At 47.3% G+C, this 23,159-nt stretch overlaps 1 protein-coding gene across 1 annotated transcript; it reads right to left on the reverse strand.

The window, feature by feature from the left end:
• Nucleotides 1-5,148: 5,148 nt before the first annotated feature.
• On the reverse strand, nucleotides 5,149-5,651 carry LOC136466023 (uncharacterized). The gene is made up of 2 exons (XM_066464536.1): nucleotides 5,493-5,651; nucleotides 5,149-5,397 (listed from the first exon to the last, which is right to left on the reverse strand). The coding sequence occupies exons 1-2, from the start codon at nucleotides 5,649-5,651 to the stop codon at nucleotides 5,149-5,151; spliced, it is 408 nt and encodes a 135-aa protein (XP_066320633.1).
• Nucleotides 5,652-23,159: the final 17,508 nt, after the last annotated feature.

Raw genomic sequence — 23,159 nt, forward strand, 5'->3', positions numbered from 1 at the left:
AGGAGGTACCGTTGGCTTCCGTCGGGCCGACACCAACTGTTGCGATGGGTGACCCCTTAGTTGGGGCTAGGCCCTCCTAGTCCCTTTTCTAGCCAGGCGACGATCCACCTACGTGGGAAAGAAACCGGCTCCATTAGGCCAGGCGGCTGGACCCGAGCCACTCGGTGTTCACCCTCGACGACCTGGTGGAGGTGAAGGACTAGACGAGCGTGTGCTTAGGACTTGAGTCCGTAGTCCACTCTCTGACTGACGCGTTGAGGGTGTTGAAGGATGACGTTGCCCTGGCCAGCCAGGTTTGTCGTGTCTTCATGTCTTCTACTTTTGAGCCCTATTTATATAATTCTAACCTAATTTTTCTACAGTCCCTTGAGATGGGCAGCTAGGAGAAGTCCCTATTCCTCCGTCGCGAGAGGGAGGTCTAGGGACTTGCCACCAAAGTGTCGTGGCTGCGGGAGGAGGTGGCAAGCCTCCAGGCCAAGGAACGGGAAGCCCATCAAAATGCCAACGAGGCCGAGGACAAGCTCAAGGTTGTGGTTGCCAAGGCCAGGGAAGATGCTGTGGAGCTTGGATGACTCCGCCCAGAGCTCGACCTTGACCGTCAAGAGAGCGCCGACGCTTGGCATGCGCTCAAAAATGAGCAAAGGTTGAAGGTAGAAGCCGAGGACCTAGCCACCACCTTGGTGGGGGATGCTGGCATGCTCCAGAGGGAGAAGATAGCCCTCGCAGAGCAAGTGAAAGGTGAGGCTCTGGTTACCTTTTTGCTTAACGTTTGCTGTCGGCTTTCTGACGCTCTTTGATGTTCGACTTGGGCAGTCCTACAGGGGCAACTCTTCGAGGTGCGAGGTCAACTCCAGTCAGAGAGTGATGACCACGATGCCTTGCACGCTGCCGTTGGGTTGGTCTTCGATAACCTTGGGGTCGCCCCGGCCGTGGAGACGAGCTCGCTCGTAGTCCAGGTTACCTAGATCTCGGATTCGGCACACGCACTCGCAAGGGAGGCCCTATACACCGGCATCCATCGCGCGTTCGCCATCGCTCACTCCCACTACATCAACATCGACCTATCGATGATCGGCAAGGGCTTCACGCCTAGCTACACTGACGCCGAGCTGGACAAAATTGAGAAGGAAGTAGCTCTCCCGGCGTAGGACCTGGCGGAGAAGGTCGGAGAAGAAATCCTGCCCAAAGATGTTTAGTTAGATAGTTGAGTCCGGCGTCGATCTTTTTGTAAAGACTTTTATTATGGCCAGAAATATTGTTTGGCCCTTCTTTATATATATATATATATATATATATATATATATATATATATATATATAAAGTTTGTTGCGATCCAATCCTTGTTTTATGTCCTTGTTTTATGTTAAGGCACTAGAAACTTAAGTTGCGAGCGACTAAGTAATGATCACGCTGGTGAGCAAGCGATGCCATAGCCGTCGGGCCATAGGCTTTTTGCATTCTGATCAGTTTTACTCATCGTTAGTTTTTGACAACTCTTATTTCTAGGTCTTGTCATAAAAAGGAAGGGTCAGATGGGAAAATGTTCCTGAGTATATGTACATGTACTCTATAAAGTTTCATTGCGATCTGATCCTTGTTTTATGTTAAGGCATTAGAAACTTAAGTTGCGAGCGACTAAGTAATGATCACGCTGGTGAGCAAGCGATGCCGTAGCCGTCGGGGCGTAGGCTTTTTGCATTCCTACCAGTTTTACTCGTCGTTAGTTTTCGGCAACTCTTATTTCTAGGTCTTGTCATAAAAGAGAAGGGTTGGATGGGAGAATGTTCCTGAGCATATATACTCCTATCAGCCCTTGAGTAAAACCCAACCCTAGGTAGTTGCCGGGGTCAGGTGTTACTAAAGACTGATCAGATCAGAAGCGAATCCGATAGGAGGTAAAATTTTTTGGTTTTTGCAGAAACATTACTTAGTTTGACAAGCATATTAGAAGCTTTGGAATAGGAAAACTAAGGGTAAAAGCGAAGTAGCTGTTCAATGTTCCAGGCGTTGGCAAGGGCTTTGCCGTCATCAATCTTGAGCTTGTAGGTGTCGGGTTAGAGTACTTCTATGAAGATGTATGGTCCTTCCCACGGCTACGAAAGCTTGTGGCGATTTTTGTTGCTCTGGACGTGGCGAAGAACTAAATCGCCTACGCCGAAGGCGCAACCCCGCACGCATTGGCTATGGTACTATCGTAGTGCCTGCTGGTATTTGGCCTAACAGAGTAGGGCGATGTCGCGTGCTTCGTCAAGTAGGTCCATGGCGTCTTCCAAAGAGGCTTCGTTTCCCTGCTCGTTGTAGGACTTGACCCTTGGCGCTCCGTAGTTGAGGTTGGTCGGGAGGATGGCTTCAGAGTCGTAGACCATGAAAAATGGTGTGTAACTGGTTGCCCAGTTGTTGGATGTCCTTAAGCTCCAGAGTACCGAGGGGAGCTCCACGACCCACCGTCCGCCAGCTTTGTTGAGCCGGTTGAAGATCCTGGGCTTGAGGCCTTGGAGGACCATGCCGTTCACGCGCTCGACCTGCCTGTTCATGCGGGGGTGCGCCACGGCAGCCCAATCAACGCGGATGTGGTGGCCATCGCAGAACTGGAGGAATTTCTTCCCCATGAACTGTGTCATTGTCGGTTATGATGAAGTTTGGGACCCCGAATCGGTGGATAATGTCCATGAAGAACAACACGGCCTGCTCAGATTTGATCACGATGATCGGCTGAGCCTCTATCCACTTCATGAACTTGTCTAGGCAACAAGTAAGTGCGTAAGGCCCCTGGGTGCCCTCTTGAGGGCCCTACCAGGTTGAGCCCCTAGACCACGAACGACCACGTGATGAGGATCATCTGGAGCGCTTGGGCCGGTAGGGGAGTTTGTTGAGCATAGTACTGGCATCCTTTGCAGGTGCAGGTGCATACGACCTGCTCGACATCGGCCACCACGATTGGCCAGTAGAAACCTTGCCGGAATGCGTTTTCGACCAAGATTCTAGGTGCAGCGTGATGTCCATAGACCCCTCCATGGATGTCTTCCAGCAGGTCCTTCCCCTGCTCGGTGGGGATGCAACGCTGTAGGATTCCGGTGTGGCTGCGCTTGTATAGCTCCCCTTTGATGAGGATGAAGGACATGGCACGACGTGCGAGCCGTCGGGGCTCCATCTTGTCGGCAGGGAGCATCTTGTGGAGGAGGCAATCGAGATAAGGTGTTCTCTAGTCGGTCAAAGGGTCGGAGTATCGGGCTCCGCCACCTCGGGGTCGGATGGAACTAAGGGTCGATCAGCCCTTGAGCCTAGAATTGGTAGCTCATTGCCGGCCTGTTCTGGTTCCTTGTTTCAGACTGAGGGCTTGTGTAGGTCACTAGCGAAGATGCCAGTGGGGACCAGCTCTCGACTCGATGCCATCTTTGCTAGCGTGTTGGCTGCTTCATTGAGCCACCATGGGATATGGTTGAGCTCGAGGCCATCGAACTTATCCTACAATTGTCGGACCTCATGACAATACACAGCCATCTTGGCGTTGTGGTAGCTTGACTCCTTCATGACATGGTCGATGACCAGTTGTGTGTCGCCATGGACGTCAAGCCGTCAGATGCCCAACTCAATGGCGATGCGCAAGCCATTGACGAGTGCCTCGTACTCAGCCACATTATTTAAAACCAGGAAGTGGATGCGAATTGTGTACCTCATGCGTACCCCGAGGGAGAAATGAAAGCAAACCCGACCCTGATGCCCTTCTTCATCAGTGATCCATCGAAGTACATTGTCCAGTACTCCTGATCGACTACCGTCAGTGGCATCTGGATCTCGGTCCATTCGGCCACAAAGTCAGCTAGTACCTAAGACTTGATGGCCATTCGTGGGGCATACGTGATGCCCTGATCCATCATCTCTAGTGCCCATTTCGCGTTTCTCCCTATGGCCTCCTGGTTCTAGATAACCTTGTCGAGGGGGAAAGATGACACGACAGTCACTTGGTGTGAGTTGAAGTAGTGGTGCAGCTTCCTCTTGGTGATCAGGATGGCGTATAAGAGCTTCTGGATCTAGGGGTAGCGTGTCTTGGAGTCAGACAAGACTTCGCTAACGAAGTACATGGGGCGCTGTACCTTGAGGGCGTGTCCCTCTTCTCTCCATTCTACAACCAAGGCGACGCTGATCACCTGAGTCGTAGCTGCAACATAGAGTAGGAGCAGCTCTCGTTAGGAGCACTTTGAGCTTGTCAAGTGCCTCCTGAGCCTCAGGCGTCCACGTGAATCGGTCATTTTTCTTCAGGAGCCGATAAAGGGGGAGCCTCCATTCGCCGAGGCGCGAAATGAAGAGACTGAGCGCTATGAGGCACTCAATAACCTTTTGAACTCCTTTTTTGTTCGAAATCGGGCCAATCTTTGTGATGGCTAAGATTTTTATCGGGTTGGCTTCGATGCCATGCTCGGAGACGATAAATCCAAGTAGCATGCCCCTTGGGACACCAAAGATGCATTTCTCGGGGTTGAGCTTGATGCCATTCTCCTAGAGCTTCCTGAAGGTCTACTCTAGGTCGACCACAAGTTGGTCGGTCTGCTTGGACTTGACTATGATGTCGTCCACGTAAGCCTCAACACTTCGCTCGATGAGGTCTCCAAAGCATTTAGTCATGCAACACTGGTACGTAGCCCTAGCGTTCTTGAGTCCGAACGGCATCGTAACGTAGCAGAACGATCCAAATAGGGTGATGAAAGAGGTCACGAGCTGGTCAGACTCTTTCATCACGATCTGATGGTACCCGGAGTACGCATCAAGGATGCATAGGGTTTCACACCCTGAGGTTGAGTCACCTACTCGATTTATGCGTGGCAAAGAAAATGAATCCTTCAGACATGCCTTATTGAGGCTTATGTAGTCAACACACATTCTCCATTTCCCACTTTTATTTTTTACTAGAACAGGATTGGACAACCACTCTGGGTGGTATACTTCCTTGATGAAACCGACGGCCAAGAGCTTAGCGATTTCCTCGCCGATGAGCCTTTGCTTCTCTTCGTTGAAGCGGTGCAGGCGTTGTTTGACCGGCCTGATCTTCAAGGCATGCTTGGTGACCTCCCTAGGAATTCCTGGCATATCCAAGGGTTTCCACGCAAAGATGTCTTGATTGGTGTGGAGGAAGTCGACGAGCGCGTCTTCCTACTTGGGGGAGAGGGTGGTGTCGATGCGCACCGTCTTGTCGACGGAGTTGTCGAGGTCAATGAGGACCTCCTTGACGTTCTCTGTAGGCTCAACGGATCTGGCCGCCCGCTTTGCGTCGGGCGCTCCTTCAGCGATGTCCTTCTCGATGGCTGCGAGCTCCTCAGAAGCGAGGGTTGCCAAAACCAGCTCGCAGCTCTCGACCTCGCACTCATAGGCCCTATAGAAGGAAGTGCCGACGGTGATGACCTGCACGGGCCTGACATCTTGAGCTTGAGGTAGGTGTAGTTGGGGACAGCCATGAACTTCGTGTAACACAGTCGCCCCAAAATGGCGTGGTAGACCGGGGGGAACCCGACTCCCTCGAAGGTGAGGGTCTCTGTCCTATAGTTGGACGGATTCCCCAAGGTGACGGGTAGGTCAATCTGCCCGATCGGTATGGCCTGCTTTTCTTTCACTTGAAGGACATCGTCGACCTCATCCTCGTCGTCGAGGTCGTTCATCGGGGTTGGGCTCCTGTATCTCCCTCGACCTCATCATTGAGGTCGTTCATCGGGGTAGCCTCCTCCTCGTGGATGCTTTCGATGTGTCCCTTAGGGGTACATGTCATGAAGCATTCACGAGATCGGTGATGGCTCCACCTGCTTGAGTCAAAGCCAGAGGGCAACTCAGGCTCCTCTACAAGGAGGTTATGGAAAGACTCCATGATGTGTTCGATCACCCCTATGAACTCGTCGTTCACGGGGGATGGAATCATTCATTGCGCCACAAGGTGGCAACGGTCTCTGCGGCGTTGCGGAGACCGAACGGGAGCACTGTCGGGGCGTTCTGGATGAGGTATTCCAGGGAGAGCGGCTGTCCACCGGTAAGCTGTGCCACGACGTTGGTGAACGAGAAGGTGAGGTGGCGTAGGTCCTCCTAGGACGGTTGGGGTTCTAGGAAGATGCCGAGCAAACGCTCCAACCTCCCATAGTCAAAGTCGAGGAGCTGGTCGCTCCCGGGGGCGTGGGCCTCCGGTGCGTACAACCATAGCTCCTCAAGCGCCTTGGCGATCGCGTCGAGGCCGACGGAGTGGAGAGGTTGAATGACGACGGGTGCCCGCGCCAGCTCTCCCTCTGTCGTGATGATGAAGTCCAGGTCCCCAAAGCCCACGTGCACGCTCGGGACCTAGGTGATGTCGTGACTAGCTATCCGAGGCCTGGTGTTGATGTCGAAACGCGCAAAAGGCCCCTACCTGGCGCGTCAACTGTCGGTGTTTCGAGGAAACACCAACGAGGAAATTTTTAATATTACGCGTCTGGCTCGGATGGTGTGCTAAGAGGACATGAGGTTTATACTGGTTCGGGCGGAATGTCCCTACGTCCAGTTCATTGCTGATGCTCGTGTTACTAGCACTGAAAGTTCGTAGTATGGGTTATAAATGGTCGAGAGAGGGATATGTCCCAAGTGTCTAGTGGAAAGAACAAAATGGGTACCGAGAGCTTGGTCGCTGCTCAACTATGTGCTTGAGGTTTGACGCTCGTGCTCTTGGTCTGATGCGGTGCGGTGAACCGATGTGAGTTCTATGCCCCTTAGTGGGACGCTCTACTTTTCCTTTTATAGGTCAACGAAAAGCATGGGTTACAGCCGAAAGAAAGAGAGAAAAAGAAAGAGAAATAAGGCCCTCGGGGGGTGTCGTCCTCCTTTTCACGTGGGTCCCGCTGACCTTGTAGATCGTGGTGGCAGCGGCGTCGCACTAGGGTCCTGTTAGCCGCTGCAGCATACGTGCGAGCGTCGTGCGCCGTTCTTGTCTTCCATCCCATCCGAGCGGACGGAATGGTCAAAGGGTCCTCTAACAGAGGCCATATGGGGGGCTAGCGGTATAGTGCCAGTCAACTGACGCCGATTGACTGACATTGGACGGTGGTCAGGCAGGGAGTGGCCAGCACAGTGCTGGCCTGTTGACGCGATGGGCGACGTGAGTCTCCCAGCGTGGTCTGATGCGACCGTCGGTCGCATCAGGACGCGCCCGAGACGTACGCGGTTCGGGTCCCTCCCTGAGGCCACTACTTTTGTCCGGTAGCAAATCCGACCCCCAGGGAACGAGCGAGGCGAAAATCTTGCCCTGAGGGCCGGGCAAGACGGAATCCGACCCTCGGAGGTCGGACGTGACGGAGCCCTCCTCGTGGGACCAGACGAGTCAGAGCCCACGTCTTGGGGTCGGACGAGGCGGAAACCTTGTCATCGGAGTTGGACGAGGCGGGACCCTGCCCCTAAGGGTCGGACGAGGCGGAAACCTCGTCCTCGGAGTCGGACGAGGCGTGGCCCGGCCCCTGGGGGTCGGACGAGGCCATAGTTGCGCCTTTAATCATCGGATGAGCCGACGTGACGCTCTTTAGTGGTTTGGCTCGGATACCTAGATACAGATATCGGACCGTACGTGATGGCCCTGTTGCCAGCTTCTGTGAGCTCACGCGCCCGCAGGCCGCCAGGCACGGTGGCATGTGCCGCTGCGCGCCGTGCCGGCCGCTTCTGGAGGGACGCTGCAGGAGGCTGGCGCTGACGCCACCCCCCCGGCGCGCGCGGCCGAGCCGAGCGGGGTCACCACCGGCCGGCCGGACCGCGGTGCGCGAGCGCGACGGGGCGCGCGCGGAATCAATGCGCTTTGGTGCGACGCGGATGGCCGCTTGCGCGCGCGTGGGGAGGCCGACCGGCTGAGGCTGGTAAGCGCGCGAGACGCCGGCCGCGGCCATGACGGCCTGCGGCGGCGGTTAATGCCGTTTGGTGCCATGCGCGCCCCTGCATGGCTCAGGTTCGCATGCGCTGCGCTGCCCTCCATGCAGATGCAGCCCGCGCATTGACCGGAACGTGCCAACCGTTATCAGTGGGATGCATGGAAATGGATGGGCGCGCGCGCCTCCTTCCCTTTTTTGGCTGTTTTCCCCTGCTGCCACGACGTGAGTCGTGACGTGCCGTTTCCGGCGATGTTGAAAGGGAAGCCGTTCCGATCGAAGACAAGGATGCTGTGCTATGTGTCACGTCTCGTTTAATTCCATGTCGGAAACTGCGCCTTCAGTTCCTGCTGCCGTCCATGTTCCATCACATGGTGGTCCAGTATGTAGGATGACGGCAACGTCCTTTATAGTACGTAGAAGACGTTTTGCATGTACACATGGAGTCAGTGCATGAGTGAGTGACCGTAGTGGTATAGGTATGGCCGTACCGTGTGGATCAGTGGCGGCAAAAGTTAGGAGGTGATTCACCATATGGCACTGAGGTCTTTGTTTAGATTGGGGTTAGGAATTAGTATTTGGCACTGTAACACCTTCGTTTGTATTTGACAATTATTGTCTAATCATGGCTAAACTAGGTTTAAAAGATTCGTCTCGTAATTTACAATCAAACTGTGTAATTAGTTATTTTTTTATCTACATTTAATACTCCATGCATGTGTCTAAAGATTTGATGTGATGGAGAGAGAGCGAAAAAACTTGCAATCTAAACAAGGCCTGAAAGATGATAATGCTGTAGAATCCTTTTTTTTAACGAAGGCAGTACAATCCTTGATGGTGCACCTATCGCGTCAAAGTTAATAATGGTGAGTTAAGTTTACCCTCCAACGTGATCTCAGAGACGAGGGATCCCCTTTCTGAACCTTTCCCTGTAGTGTGTTGAGGCTTTCTCGTGCAGTCATGCCTGCCTCATGAAGCTAAAGATAGAGAGGGATTAAGGCCAGTCTCAATGGAGAGTTTCACCTCCCAGTTTCCAACACGTGAAACTTTGATATGAAACGGGTCTCTCCCACAGTGCAAAGTTTCATGGCACGGTTTCATCCCTTATTTTACTATTCACGGGTCCCACCTATCCCTATCATCCCTCTCTTCCCTGCGTGGTCCCGGAGAAGAAAAGTCGCGATGAAACGAAGGAAGGGCCTCAGTGCAGGTTTCACGGCGTTTCCAAAGTTTTGGAAACAGTGCGGATAAGTTTCATGGCCATGAAACGAATCTCTTCTCTCTCCTCCCAGTTTCATGCAAAAACTGACGTGGCACCTTATTAATTGTGCATGAAACCCCCCATGAAACTCCATTGAGACTGGCCTAAGGTGTACACATCATCTGATGAATAATAGAGTACACATCATCTGCAAAATATTCTTTCATCGTATCAATATTGCTCTTTGGGAAAACAATAAACAAGCTACGGAGAAATATTCAGTTATGTTTAGTATGAATAAAACCACATATAGCATAATTACTTGATGATAGTCTTGGGACAATAGAAGCATGAAATGAGAAGTATTTGGGACTGTTGGTATATATTGTACAAGCCATCCTAGGTATGTAATATCATGTTTTGGTTTGACAAAACCACTTTTGCGATGAGATTAGTAACATAATAATAAGTAGATTCTGATACCAGGACAAGGAAATAAAATGCATTGGTTATTGTGATGTAGAGAGGATAAGGGTGGTTTGGGATTTAGAGACCTGCATTTTTTCAATCTAGCTATATATGCTCGCACGATAAGGGTGGCATCTTTTCGAGGCTCCTGACGACGATCTCTTGTCAGTAGTGAAGCTTGGTATACGTAATCTTATTTATGCTTATTCATGGGGAAGTATTGTTGGGGGCACTAAAAGATGGCCTAATGTGAAGTTCAAGATGGCGCTCAAATTAACATATCGATGGACCCTCCACTGGGTGTTACTAGGAGACCCATTACTAGCTCCTATGGGCAAACAAATCTTAAATAACCATATGGATGGATTCCATAGATGTTTTTTTTGGCGGTTCCATCCTCGAGACCTGGTAGATAGTGATCATGTATCATAGCTAATCATTCGTGGGAGACAAATGGGCTCATCTCTCACATCTCCAAAATGTGGTGGATTCCTAAATAATCATGCAAAGTTTCATCAGCCCACAACGGCTAGAAACTAGAAGGAATAAAACTCACCATTGCCTTAAGAAATAAATTAAAACTTACTGCTATCAACAATGAAGTTGGGTGGGATATGATAACAAAGGTTCTTGCGACAGACACGCTTCACCATAAGAGTGAAAAATGTGTGACTTGTGACTCACAACAACATGGGTAGCTCAATGCCAAAGGGATGGCCTCTAGGTCTGGAATTTTACAGAGAATCGTTCCGAAATGTTTCTCATTTTTTTTGCACTGCTCGGTCGAATCAGCAAAAGGATGGTTTCGCATGTGAATCACTCCCGTTTCTTTTCCTCCTGTTCTAGCAATTATATCTTTTTTCAATTATAATTCTTTTTTAGTGCAGTAAGTTAAAATGAGTTGTACTTGAGTTGTTCTTTGCCCACAAAAAGTCCAAAAATTTTTGGAAGCATATTTTTATTTGTATAAATTTTGAAGAAAATATATGTTTTCTTGTGGGCTGGAATCTGGTCTACTAACCAAACGGTCCCACAAAGTGATTCTGATTCATCACCTGAAACGTTTCTTGCAAGAATCTAGATCCGAAACAATTCTACGAGAATCTGGATACCTACCAAATGGATCCTTAATTATTTTTGCTATTCAATATCCGCATATTGATTTTTCGATAATTATGGGTATGGCCTTTTGGGTCTAGGATATTTTTTCTTTTATTTATTTCAGTCGTTTGCAATCGTTTGGCAGAAAGGGACAAGCAGGTGAAAGGCTGGGTTTCTCTTGAAAGTAAACCAAGTGACTATTGCACAGGGAGGGGTACTAGCAAGAACTATTCATGCAGTCATACTAGCAAACAGAGGTGGTGACACCAGCAATGTTGCCTGCACAGGTCGACGTCGTATAGCTTCCATCAATAACGTATGAGCCACAGCAGCAACGACAGTATTATTAAGGTCATGTCTAAATTCAAGGGGTAAAGTTTTAGGGTGTTACATCGGGTGTTACATGGGGGTGTCGTGTATGGTGTTCGGATACTAATAAAAAAATAAATTACAGAATGCATCAGTAATCCGCGAGACGAATTTATTAAGCATAATTAATCCGCTATTAGCACACGTGTTACTGTAGCACTACGTTGTCAAATTATGGTCTACTTAGGCTTAAAAGATTTATCTCATAAACTGTGCAATTAGTTATTTTTAGTCTATATTTAATACCCCATGCATGTGTTCAAACTAAGACAGAAAGCAAACTTTATGGGAGAAACTAAACAAGGCCTAAGTCATTATTATTGCAGCATCTGTATGCATCCACTGTGATGGAACAAAGAGCTTTAAATTGTCAATAGTGTGCGTCTGAAACGATAACCAGACAATCAAGATGTCGCTACCCACTTGCGCAACGTCCAACGTGCGCACAGAATTAACCACAAAATGCATATGGTCTGCCGGCACTGGCTAGCTCATGCATTTTTCGTACGTTGGAAGGACACACACACACGCTCTATGACTCTATGCTGCCCTCGCGCGGGCGCCATCATATCCCCGGTTGAAACCGTACGTGTACTCGTACTCGCCGCCGTCTACTCGTCGTGTATTTGCCAGTCCAGCCATACTGTATAGTGTATATACTCCTAGTACTGCTTACCGTTCCTAAAAAAAATACAACTATGGGTTATGTGCCACTCTAAGTATCTCATGTTTAACCAAGTTTCTACTAAATAATCTTCATGTTTATGGCTTTAAATTAATTTATTATAAAAATACGTTTCATAATTAATATAATAATATTTATTTTATATTATAAATATTTATATTTTTTATCTATAATTGATTGAAGATAATATATAAAAAAATGATACTATTTCAGAATTATATTCTTTTGTACGGAGGCAGTAATAACTATCCAAGCGAGCGATGGACATGCAACCCGGCCGGGTGCCAGGACGTACGCGCACGGATTGCATGATGCATTGTCCCTCGGCCGGCAACGGATCGCCGCCGTACGGTGACGCCACTGCACATTGCCCGTGGCTCGAGGGCGCCGTACCCCTACATGCATGTACATGCTGCGGGGCATGCATGCATATGTATTGCATGCGTGCGCCACGACTACTCTACACTGCTCTAGCCAGATCCCGCACGGCATCGTTGGCCAACTCAACTTTTGGTCGCCCATGGCTAGCTGCCAGCAAAAGCTGGCGCCGTGTCTTGCTCGCTGCACGCAAGACTTGCAGTAGTCTCTGAGTCGGCGTCGGGCAAAATGAGCTGGCGACTGAGCGTCATGTGTACCGCACGACCATCGTATCATTTAGATTTAGGTGTGCATTCATCTACGTACCGCGCGGCACCAGTGAAGAAAATGCTCGGTGAAAAAAAAAACGGTCGTCGGGAAAGAATTGCATATATATCATGTATGGAAGGAATGCGTTGTAATTTGGGATGGAGGGGGTAGTTTACAGGTAACGTGCATCTCTTATGGTGTGATTGGTTGTTCGAACCGGACCGTCATTTGGCCCATCCCGTATCCTTTGGTGTATTCGTCTGTGTTTGGTTGCTCTACTCGTATCTTTCTTCTGCTTCCTCCTGTGCAGATTCCTTCCTCTATCTCGCACGGCTCCTTCTTCTGCATTTCTCCTTCCCTCATGATGCAGGATGACTTAATTCACCCAGGATGCAGGGACCCATGCGTTAGACACCTAAAAAACTAATACATGCATACAACCAAACATAACCCCGTCTCATACTGAACCAACAGCCAAGACAACCAAACACGACCACTACACGAGCTCAAACCGATTTCTTCGATCCTACACAGCCTGGCCATCGTGGCTCATGGCTCGCTCTGCAACCAATCACGCTCTTAAGAACAAACTGTCGATCGTTGGGACTTGGGAGAGCACGCCGTCCAGTTGATGCAAAGAAACAAAGGCCTGACAGGTCACGGAATGCATGCCGGCCGGACCAGCACAGAACGGACCAGCTGATGCATGCGGGCCGTCCGATACAGACACACATGCATCATGGGCTGTTGCGCGCGCGCGGCCGAGCTGGGGGACCGGCATGCCGGTACGGTGGCGGCGATCGAGAGGTGAGCTAGCTAGCTAGTCCAATGATCGGGTTGTGTCCATCAGTTATGCATTGCGCGCTCGCACTGTGCGTGTTACGCACAACGCATTCAAAATACAAGATATATTTATTTTTAGATAGCGCTACACATAAAAGATTTAATATATATTTGGTATCTTCTCTAAGAATAAGATCTAAAAGAAAATCTTTTCTATAAATGAGTTTTCAGGAGAGAAGATGTCAATATTTAAGTTAGGCTTCTCAAACAACTGAAAATAGATCTCATGTATAGATAGGCCATGTTCGGCTTATCTCATATTCGGCTTGTTCAGCTTCTTTTTTCAGTCGGAACAGTATTTTTCTCTCACAACAATTCAGCCGGAACAGTGTTTTTCAGCCAGTTTCAGCCAAGCTTTAGACCAGGCTAATTTTAGATGACTTGTATCTATTTTAGGTTTAGATGCCTAAGGGCAGTCCCAATGCTAGAAACTACATATAATTTCTATACCTATTAATTTTCATAGACATTATATATAAAAACTATGGTTCCAATGGATAGTTTCTACAGAATAACTTTTTATCCAATCACATACACTCTCTCTCCATTCTCTACCAATCACATCCCTTTATGTCTTGGTTCTAGACATGGTTTCTAACTTAGACCCGGTTTCTATGATTTTTGTTCTCTCTCTTCAATAACTATCTTGCCACATCAGCAAAATGCTTAGGTGGCAGTACAATTAATATCTATAGAAACTATAGTGATTTCTGCATTGGAAGTGCCCTAAACAGTCTGAGGATGCAGCTCGGCGCGCGCCTGCTCTTGTCTCCATCTACTGCGTGCAGGCCAGGCGGCGCTAGTACGGATACTACTGATGCAGGGCCCTTTACTGCTACAAAATCTGTAGCGTCCCTGTACTTCTAGGACAACGTGTCGATGTTGATGCGTGCTGCCTTCGCACGCCGCAGACCCATCGATCCTGACTCCTGACTGCATCGAAAGGAAGGAAATGGCACGGAACGTCGTACGGGTGCAGCGTTCGCAGTTGCTACCTCTGTAAAAAAAATATATATATATATATATATATATATATATATATATATATATATATATATATATATATATATATATATATATATATAAATATAATTATAGATCGCAGGCCAGTTAAAGTGTTTAATGTTTGATTAAATTTATAAATAAATTCACATTTATAGCTATAAATAAATTTATTATGAAAATATATTTCGTATTTAGTCTAATGGTATTTTTTAATATTATAAATAGTTATATCTTTTTTATTTATAGTTGATCAAACTTGATGTACTAAAACATGACACTGCTCTAGAATTGTGATAGAACCGTCCAATTTATACAAAATTAAGTATGACTGTCCGCGTTAAACATGTTGACATACGTATACCTTCACTTATATAAATCCGGTAGTCCGTTAAGTACCACGAAGGGTCTCAATAAATCAACTTCACAACCAAAATTATATATGATTAAGGGAAACAACATGCATCATAATACATAGAGTTCACAACGGAAGTTTAAGATACAAACTGAGTTCACAATACTTATTACAATACCGAGTTCAAATATGATACAAGAAAGCAACTGTCGATATTTCACCATCGATAGACTGCCATGGGGGTATCCGGAGCAGTTTGTTCGGGCTTCAGCGTATGCAGAACTCGACGATAAACGCAAGAGACAGTCGATTTATCCTGGTTCGGGCCCTCGACCGTGATCGAGTAGTAGCCCTACGTCCAGTCGGCGTTAGCCTTTGCGTTGGATTGATTGTAAAGTGTTGCGTTGTGTTATCTGTTCTCTTCTCTAGGAACTCCGCCCTCCCTTATATAGTCAGGAGGTCAGAGTCCTAGTCGATTTACAATGAGGTTCCTAGTAGGATTACAGAATACTACTACTACTAAGTTTACAGGGAAAGAAATCCTAGTTAGACTAGATCTTCTCCCTTCTTTATGGGGTATCCGGTGGGTCCCGTATCGACAAGCCCCCGAGCACTTCATGGTTGAGCTCTGGAAGCCTCATCTTGTTCCTTCAGGTCTTGCTGAGCAGGAACCAGCGTTGTCCGAGTGCTTTCCTAAGTGAAACCGTGTAGCGCTTCTTAGGATCTTCGGGTGGTGTGTGCTTTTTTGAGAAAAAAAATACATTCGTCTGGGTGTAGCCCCCGAGCCTCTTGCTATTTGGAACAAGGAGCTGGAGGGTCTTGTCTTGAAATTGTTCTGATTCCTCGTCCAAGTTTTTTTATCAAAAAGAACTCGGATATTGCTTAGTCCGGGTTTTTTTTTGACATGAGTCCTTGAAGTTGTTTGTCTTGAAGAAATCTTCTTGGTGACGTGCGCTTTTTTCAAGGAAAAAAAAGTGTACTCACTGAGTCTAGCTCCCGAGCCTCTTGCTATTTGGAACAAGGAGCTGAAGGATCTTGAATCTTATGTTGTTCAAAAGAGCTGAAAAACCTCTTCTGTTGCAGCCCCCGAGCGTATATCCGGGTTCTTTTACCCAAAAAGAACTCGAGGGCAGGGCCTTGGTATATTCTCTGATAGTCTGCTGTTGTCAGATGTGGTTGTATGATAGTGGTTGAGTGTAAATGCCGTTTGCTCATGAGTTGTACAGTGTTGGTATATCCTTTCGAATATGCTTGTCTTTGAGTACTGTTCCTTCACGCCTGAGTCCTCTTTCATTGAATTCTGTCTTTTCACTGTGTCCTTTGTTAGGTTTGTTCCATTGGTGCTCCTGGCGTGTTGTTTTGATTCATCGAGCATTTTGTTGCGTGGTCTGAAATCTCCGTAGCCATGAATATGATAGTTTCTGAAGTAGAGCAGCCCCCGGGCGTATCTCGTAGTTCTTGTATATCTTGTCGTAGCTGGAGGGAGTCTTGTGATAGAGATTAAAGGTAGACTAATCTCGCAGCGGCATTGTACTAGGAGGTACGTTGCGGTAGTTGGAGGAAGTCTTGTGATGCAGGATACGTTCCTTCATCCAGCAGTTCTGGGTAAATCCCCCTTGCCTACCCTACTACTGTCCGGTGCAGATCAACGCCTGATCTGGTGTCACATCGGACTTGGGTAGACAGATTCCTGCTGGGCTTCCCTATTCCATGTTGTCCCGCCGTGCTGCTGACTTCCGCCTCGGATGTTCTGTGTCCGTCCTTTGAAGAAAACAGTGTAGCCGAGTGCGGTTTGTTCTACCGAGTCGCAATTTGGAACATGTAATCGTTCCAGAGCCTAGTTGTGTCCGGGTTCCTTTTTGCTACCTTGCTCATTGTAGTACCGAGTTCGTTGGGTCTTGTAAGATGTGTAATCTTGTAATTTTTGAAGCCATTTATAATGGAAAGAATCTTGTTTTCTAGGTTGTCATTCTTTTTTCTGCTGATGTCCTGGTTGTTTGTAAGATTCCCGAGTTCTTTCTATAAGAACCGAGTTCTTGTGTTTCTTGTGAGGCAACTCTTCGTTGCTTCATTATTGATGAGTTCTTTTTGTAGCAATATGTTAACTTTGCCTTGGTGCTGGATGGATAAGTCTGAAATCTGCCCGTTGAACTGTACCGTTGTGTAGAAGTGTGCCGTCTGTCATTTCAGCTTTGTCAGTTGTGTTGGGAAATGAACCGTTGCGTTCACATGCCGTGTTAAAACAGGCCTAATGGGCTGCATTTTTATTGCTGTAAAAATCTATTTAAAGGCCTTCTTTCTTCTTTTTCTTTACTGCCCTGCTTTTGCCTTGAAACCCTAGTTCTTACTCCGCCGTCGCCATTGTCGCCGTCATCTGAGCGCCGCCACCTGACCGTCGTCGTTTCTTAGTGCCTTATTGCTTTTGCTAGTATATGGGTAGGAAGAAATCAGCGAGCAGGTCCCAGGCAACCTTTGTAGATGAGGAGGCATCACTTTCTGTGATTGAAAATCAAGAATTCATGGCCATGAGGGCTGCTCAGAAGGTCTGGCTGGCTCCGACTACGACTGGGGATCAGTTGCGCGAGCTCGTCAGTGATTGTCTGATCCAGGACAAGGAGATTGCTGAGTGGAGAGCTCTAGGCCAGCACTAGGTCCCAACTCTAGGCTCCGGTGAGATTGTTCTTTTTGTCTCCTTTATCTGTGCTGGACTCTGCCTTCTTGCCTCTGCTTTTCTTCATCGCTTTTTCAATTATTTTGGGATTAGCTTGAACCATCTTACTCCTAATATTGTCCTTCATCTTTCTGTTTTTGTTCATCTTTGTGAAACTTTTCTTGGAATTCCTCCTTCTCTTTCTCTCTTTCGTTACTTCTTCCGTCTAAAGCCCCAACCCCGCAGCGATGACACCCATGTTCTTGGTGGCTGTGTGATTTAGTTTCGTCAGGGTCGTAAGGGTAGATTCTTTGATTATGACTTGGTTGATTCTGTGAGGGATTGGCGTGTCGACTGGTTTTATGCCGCCAATATGATCCCTCCTCTTGCTGTCCATTCTTCTTCTGGTCCCATGGTTAACGACCGATGGGAAAAGAATCCTATGACGGTGGATGAGCTCCAGGCGATCAAGCCATTTTTGGAGATGATATGTGCTCTGAAACAACAAGGCTTGACCGACTTTGGTATCGTTTCCAGTTTTCTTCGCCGCCGTGTTCAACCTCTGAAGGAGCGTGAGAACTACGGTTTTGAATACTCTGGAGCGGAGGACCCTTCTTGTATGGTCCCAGCCCTTGAGTTGACTGGTGAGGAGGTGCTCGAGCGCCTTCAGAAGATGTTGAAGGGAGTGAGCGTCGTCCCGCATACTATCCCTGAGTACTATGCTAACAACCCGCCTCCTGCTGTGAGTTGTTTTTTCTTATGCTGGTATTTTTCGTATTTCCTTTGCTATCTCCACTTTTCGCTTAATAGTTCTCGTCTGGTTGTTTTACTCTTTTATAGGAATTGGGGCGTAACTTCATTGACCCGACCCCCCTTGATGACCGCCCTGCCATTGTGGAGCTTGGGGAGAATCTTGCTGGAGCATCTTTAACCAGTAAGTTTCAAACCACCACGATGTTTTCTGGTGTTTCTTCCGTAGTTCTTGGCACCTATGTAGAGTATGTTCCTCGTCCAGTTCCTCGAGCTCCCTGTAGTGTTGGAAAAAGGGGGTGAGCAGATTGTTCTTCTCCTGGTTTGCCTGCCACCAAGAAGTCTCGCCAATCGAGTACTCGTCCAGGTACTCAAGTTATAGGTAGCATGCTCTTAGGTGAGCATATTAATATGTTTTGTCTTTTTGTTGTTTGCTTTTGCCTCTAACCGAGTACTTTTCTTCTTTTTCAGATGGCGCTGTGGTTGCCATGCTTGAGAGTGAGGAAGAGGAGGATGATGATGCGGCCCTTGTTACACGTCGGTGAGTTGTTTTCCTGTTTTTTCTGCTGTTGAACACTTCTTTTTGTTCTGACTTTGACCTTGTTCTCTTGTACTAAGCGATCGTCGACCTTGAGTTCTTCTGGAGCTCTGGTTCCGACCACGCCACTCCCGTTGCAAGGTGGCGGTGATATTTTTGCTTCTATAGTTCCCCCTCTAGGGTCTTCTATTGGTCTTGGGGGTTTTATGAAGAAGAAGATAGCTAAGTGAGTGAATCCTGGTTATATTTCTGTACTTCTATTTTCCCCTTCTCTGATTCATATTCTTATCATCGATTTTCTTTATCATCTTGTAGGCCTTCGCCTTCCCTCAACCCTTAGTCGACTTCTTGTCAGTCTTCTGGTGCGCCCCTATGTTCTGAGTCTCTGGACTCAGAATGTGCGGTCGGCGAGGTGGCTGTGAGGGTGACAGGGTTCTCCGGTGATCCCGCTGCTGCTGATTTGCTGGCCCCAGAGGTGACCGTGGTCGTGGCGATGGAGCCATCTGGGGAGGTAGCCGGGGCTTCCTAGGGTACGTCCCTGGTTTTGTCTTCTTTGCCTCGGCCGGCTTCTCCCTCTGCTCCTCTTCCTAGTGGCGTTCAACGTTTGGATGATGATGTGGTGCAACAATTCGATGCCACTCATTGGTTGTCAGAGCTGACCGCTGCCTAGGGAACCTTCGTGACTTCTTTTGGGGAAAACTCCAGGTAAGTTTTTTTTCCTGAAGTTCTTTCTTTGGATGTTTGTTTTTCTTCTGTTCTTATGTTTTGTTTTTCTCTTTCTCTTTTGCTCAGTCTTTTTCTCGGGATCATACCGGCTTCTTTTTCTCATCTGAAACCGAGAAAAAATTATCTTCTGAGGTTAGTGCCCTGAAAACAGAGCTTGACCTCTATCGGGCTGAGATGGAGACCAAGCGTCAAACGCACCAAAAGGAGGAGAAAGCCCTCCGTGCCTAGGTGGTTGAGGCAGGAAAGCAGAGGGATGCAGCTATGGAGGCCATGAAGAATGAGTGCAATGGTATTGCAGGTTCTTTTTGTTTCCTCTTGTATTCGAATTTTCCTTTCTGATGACTTGTTTTTAGTGCCTGGTTTAGCTCTCCGAGTTGAAAAGCAGAAGCTTTCGGAGGGTATTGAGGAAATGAAGACACTTGCTCGCAATAGTCACAACAGGGCTGAAGAGGTAATTACTCGTGCTGAAGAAGAACTCGCGCTTGCCAAGTTGATTAGGCGTGGAGCTGACAGGGATCTTGTGTGGGCCCAAAAAATAGTTGAAGTCTTGACTGGTAAGTTGGTGACGGCTACTAAGAACTGGAATGCTTTGTGGAAATCATTTCAGTCAGTAGCCGATCTTCTCTGGACTCCATCGGATGATGGTCAATCTTGGGCTCAGTTTATTCCCCAAGTTCCGATCCATTTCTATGAGTTCGTGAAGAGATGCGCCCAACTATGTACCAGAAATGTTCTTGCCCAGGTCCAGATTCTTGCTCCGGAGATGCCCTGTCCAAGATTGCAGAGGAAGCCGAGAGTCAAGAATATCTTGATGCTGTTGAAAAGATGGAGCCTGAGGTCGAAGATTTGGCTAGGAGGATTGTAGATAATCTTGATATTGATATTTCTTCTCCTGATGGCGATGCTTGATGTATTTTGACTTTAGCACTCCAGCCTCTGTAATAAGGATATTATACTTCTTTTTGAATGAAGATCCTTTATTTTTTGTTGATGTCTTCTTTGCCTGGATGTCTTTGATTTTGTTAAGTGTTTGTCATGCTTTTGTCTGCGCTGTGTAAACAACTCGGTATTTGTAGATCGTTGTCTTGACAAACTTTCTTGATTTGTCGAGTGCTTGTCTGGCTTTCATATGCGCCGTGTAAACAACTCGGTTTTTGTAGATCATTGTCTTGACAAACTTTCTTGATTTGTTGAGTGCTTGGCTGGCTTTCGTCTGGTTGTAGAAACATCTTAGGATTGGTTCGGGTGTTAGCTTATTAGCTACCCTCATCGGCGGGCTCAAGCATCTTTTTAGCTCTTTTGCTCTCAGCCGGTATGCTCAGGCGTAATTTCAGCCATTTTGCTTTTTTGGATCGGGTGTTAGCTTATTAGCTACCCTCATCGGCGTGCTCAAGCATCTTTTCAGCTCTTTTGCTCTCAGCCGGTATGCTCAGGCGTGATTTTAGCCATTTTGCTTTTTGGATCGGGTGTTAGCTTATTAGCTACCCTCATCGACGGGCTCAAGCATCTTTTCAGCTCTTTTGCTCTCAACCGGTATGCTCAGGCGTGATTTCAATCATTTTGCTTTTTGGATCGGGTGTTAGCTTATTAGCTACCCTCATCGGCGGGCTCAAGCATCTTTTCAGCTCTTTTGCTCTCAGCCAGTATGCTCAGGCGTGATTTCAGCCATTTTACTTTTTGGATCGGGTGTTAGCTTATTAGCTACCCTCATCGGCAGGCTTAAGCATCTTTTCAGCTCTTTTGCTCTCAGCTGGTATGCTCAGGCGTGATTTCAGCCATTTTGCTTTTTGGATCAGGTGTTAGCTTATTAGCTACCCTCATCGGCGGGCTCAAGCATCTTTTCAGCTCTTTTGCTCTCAGCCGATATGCTTAGTGAAAACAACTTGGGAAGATTTGTAATAAGACATCTGTTGTCGAGGAATACCATCTTTATTGATCATGAACGTTTACATGCTTAGTGAAAACAACTGGGGGAAAGCCATAATAAGACATATGTTGTCGAGGAACGCTATCTTTATTGATCATGAACATTGATCTCTTGTGGCTTGTATTTATGTTCTTTCTTGTGTTGTCTTCATGCATAGAATCTCCTTAGTTGGCTGATGTGCCATGTATTGTTGACTTCTTTTCCATCTTTAGTTATCAACTTGTACGTGCCTGGTCCGGTGACTTTTGTGACAATAAAAGGACCTTCCCATGGACTGAGTAGTTTATGGCGTCCCTTAGTTTTTTGTATTCTTCTTAGTACTATATCTCCAATTTGGAGTGATCGAGGTTGGGTATTCTTGTTGTAGTGGCGTCTTAAACCTTGGAGGTATTTGGCTGATTGAAGGATAGCATTTACTCTGACTTCTTCTGTACTGTCGAGTTCTAATCTTTGGGTGTGTTCTGCTTCTCTTTCGTCGTATTGTTCTATCCTTGGTGACGTCCAGATTAAGTCGGCAGGTAGTACTGCTTCTGATCCATAAACTAGGAAGAAAGGTGAGTATCCGGTGGCTTTGCTTATTTGAGTCTGTAGCCCCCATACTACTTTGGGTAATTCTTCAATCCATTTGGATCCATAGTCCACTAGTTCTTCGTATAATCTTGGTTTTAATTCAGCTAGTATAAGTCCATTAGCCCTTTCTGCCTGTCCGTTGGCTTCTGGATGTGCGACTGATGCGTAATCTATGCCAAAACCGCAATCTTGTGCCCAACTTTGGAATTCTGTAGCTGTAAAGGGAGAACCCAAATCTGTGATGATTCGATTTGGCATGCCGAAGCGGTGCATAATGTCTTGGATGAACTCGATTGCTTTGGCTGCGCTGTATTTTGCGAGTGGTTTGTATTCAATCCACTTGGTGAACTTGTCAATTGCTACAAAGATATACTCAAAACCGCCCTTTGCTTTCTTGAGAGGTCCTACTTGATCCAGCCCCCAGCAGGAGAAAGGCCAAGCGGGAGGGATGCAGATCAGATTGTGAGCTGGTACATGAGCTTGTCTTGTGAACATTTGACAACCTTTGCATTTTCTGACGAGTTCTTCTGCGTCTTTCAAAGCGGTTGGCCAGTAGAATCCGGTTCGGAATGCTTTGCTGACTAGTGTTCTTGAAGCGGCATGATTTCCACAGCATCCTGAGTGTATTTCTTCTAAGATCTCTTTGCCTTTTTTGAACGAGACACATTTTAGGAGTACTCCTGATGATGCGGCTCTTCTGTACAAGTTGTCCCCTACTAAGACGTAGTTCTTGCTTCTGCGAATAACTAGGGTAGCCTCCGCTTTATCTGCTGGCAACTTATTCTCTTTGATGTAATCGATAAAAACCTGGGCCCATGAGGTGGTGATTACCAAAATATGGGTGCCTTTAGCTGGGAGTTCAGGGGTTATCTCATCGGGTTGTTTGATAAAGGGAGCTGATAACTCTTCTATGAATACACTGGGTGGTACCTTCGCCCTGTCAGACCCGAGCTTGGCGAGGATGTCTGCCGTGATATTAGAGTCGCGCAGGACATGTAGAATTTCCAATCCTTGAAAATGTTTTTCGAGTTTTCGTATTTCAGCACAGTAGGCGCCCATGTTTTCTTTGGTGCAGTCCCAATCTTTGTTGACTTGGTTGATGACTACCACCAAATTGCCATATACAAGTAATCGCTTGATTCCAAGGGTAATTGCCACTCGGAGTCTGTGGATGAGGGCTTCGTATTCTGCTTCATTGTTTGTAGCTTGCCATAATATCTGAAGGACATACTTGAGTTGCTTTCCATCTGGAGAAATGAAGAGAACGCCTGCACCAGCTCCGCCTAGCTTGAGTGATCCATCAAAGTACATCTTCCAATGGTCGAGGATGGTATTTGACATAGGTTGTTGAATCTCTGTCCACTCGACAACAAAATCAGCCAGGGCTTGAGATTTGATTGCCTTTCGTGGGGTAAAATCGATATTGAGAGCACCAAGTTCTACTGCCCACTTAGATATGCGCCCTGTTGCGTCTCTATTATGTAAGAT

The sequence above is a fragment of the Miscanthus floridulus genome, chromosome 7 (assembly GCF_019320115.1).
Source record: "Miscanthus floridulus cultivar M001 chromosome 7, ASM1932011v1, whole genome shotgun sequence".
In the NCBI taxonomy this organism is placed as follows: domain Eukaryota; kingdom Viridiplantae; phylum Streptophyta; class Magnoliopsida; order Poales; family Poaceae; genus Miscanthus; species Miscanthus floridulus.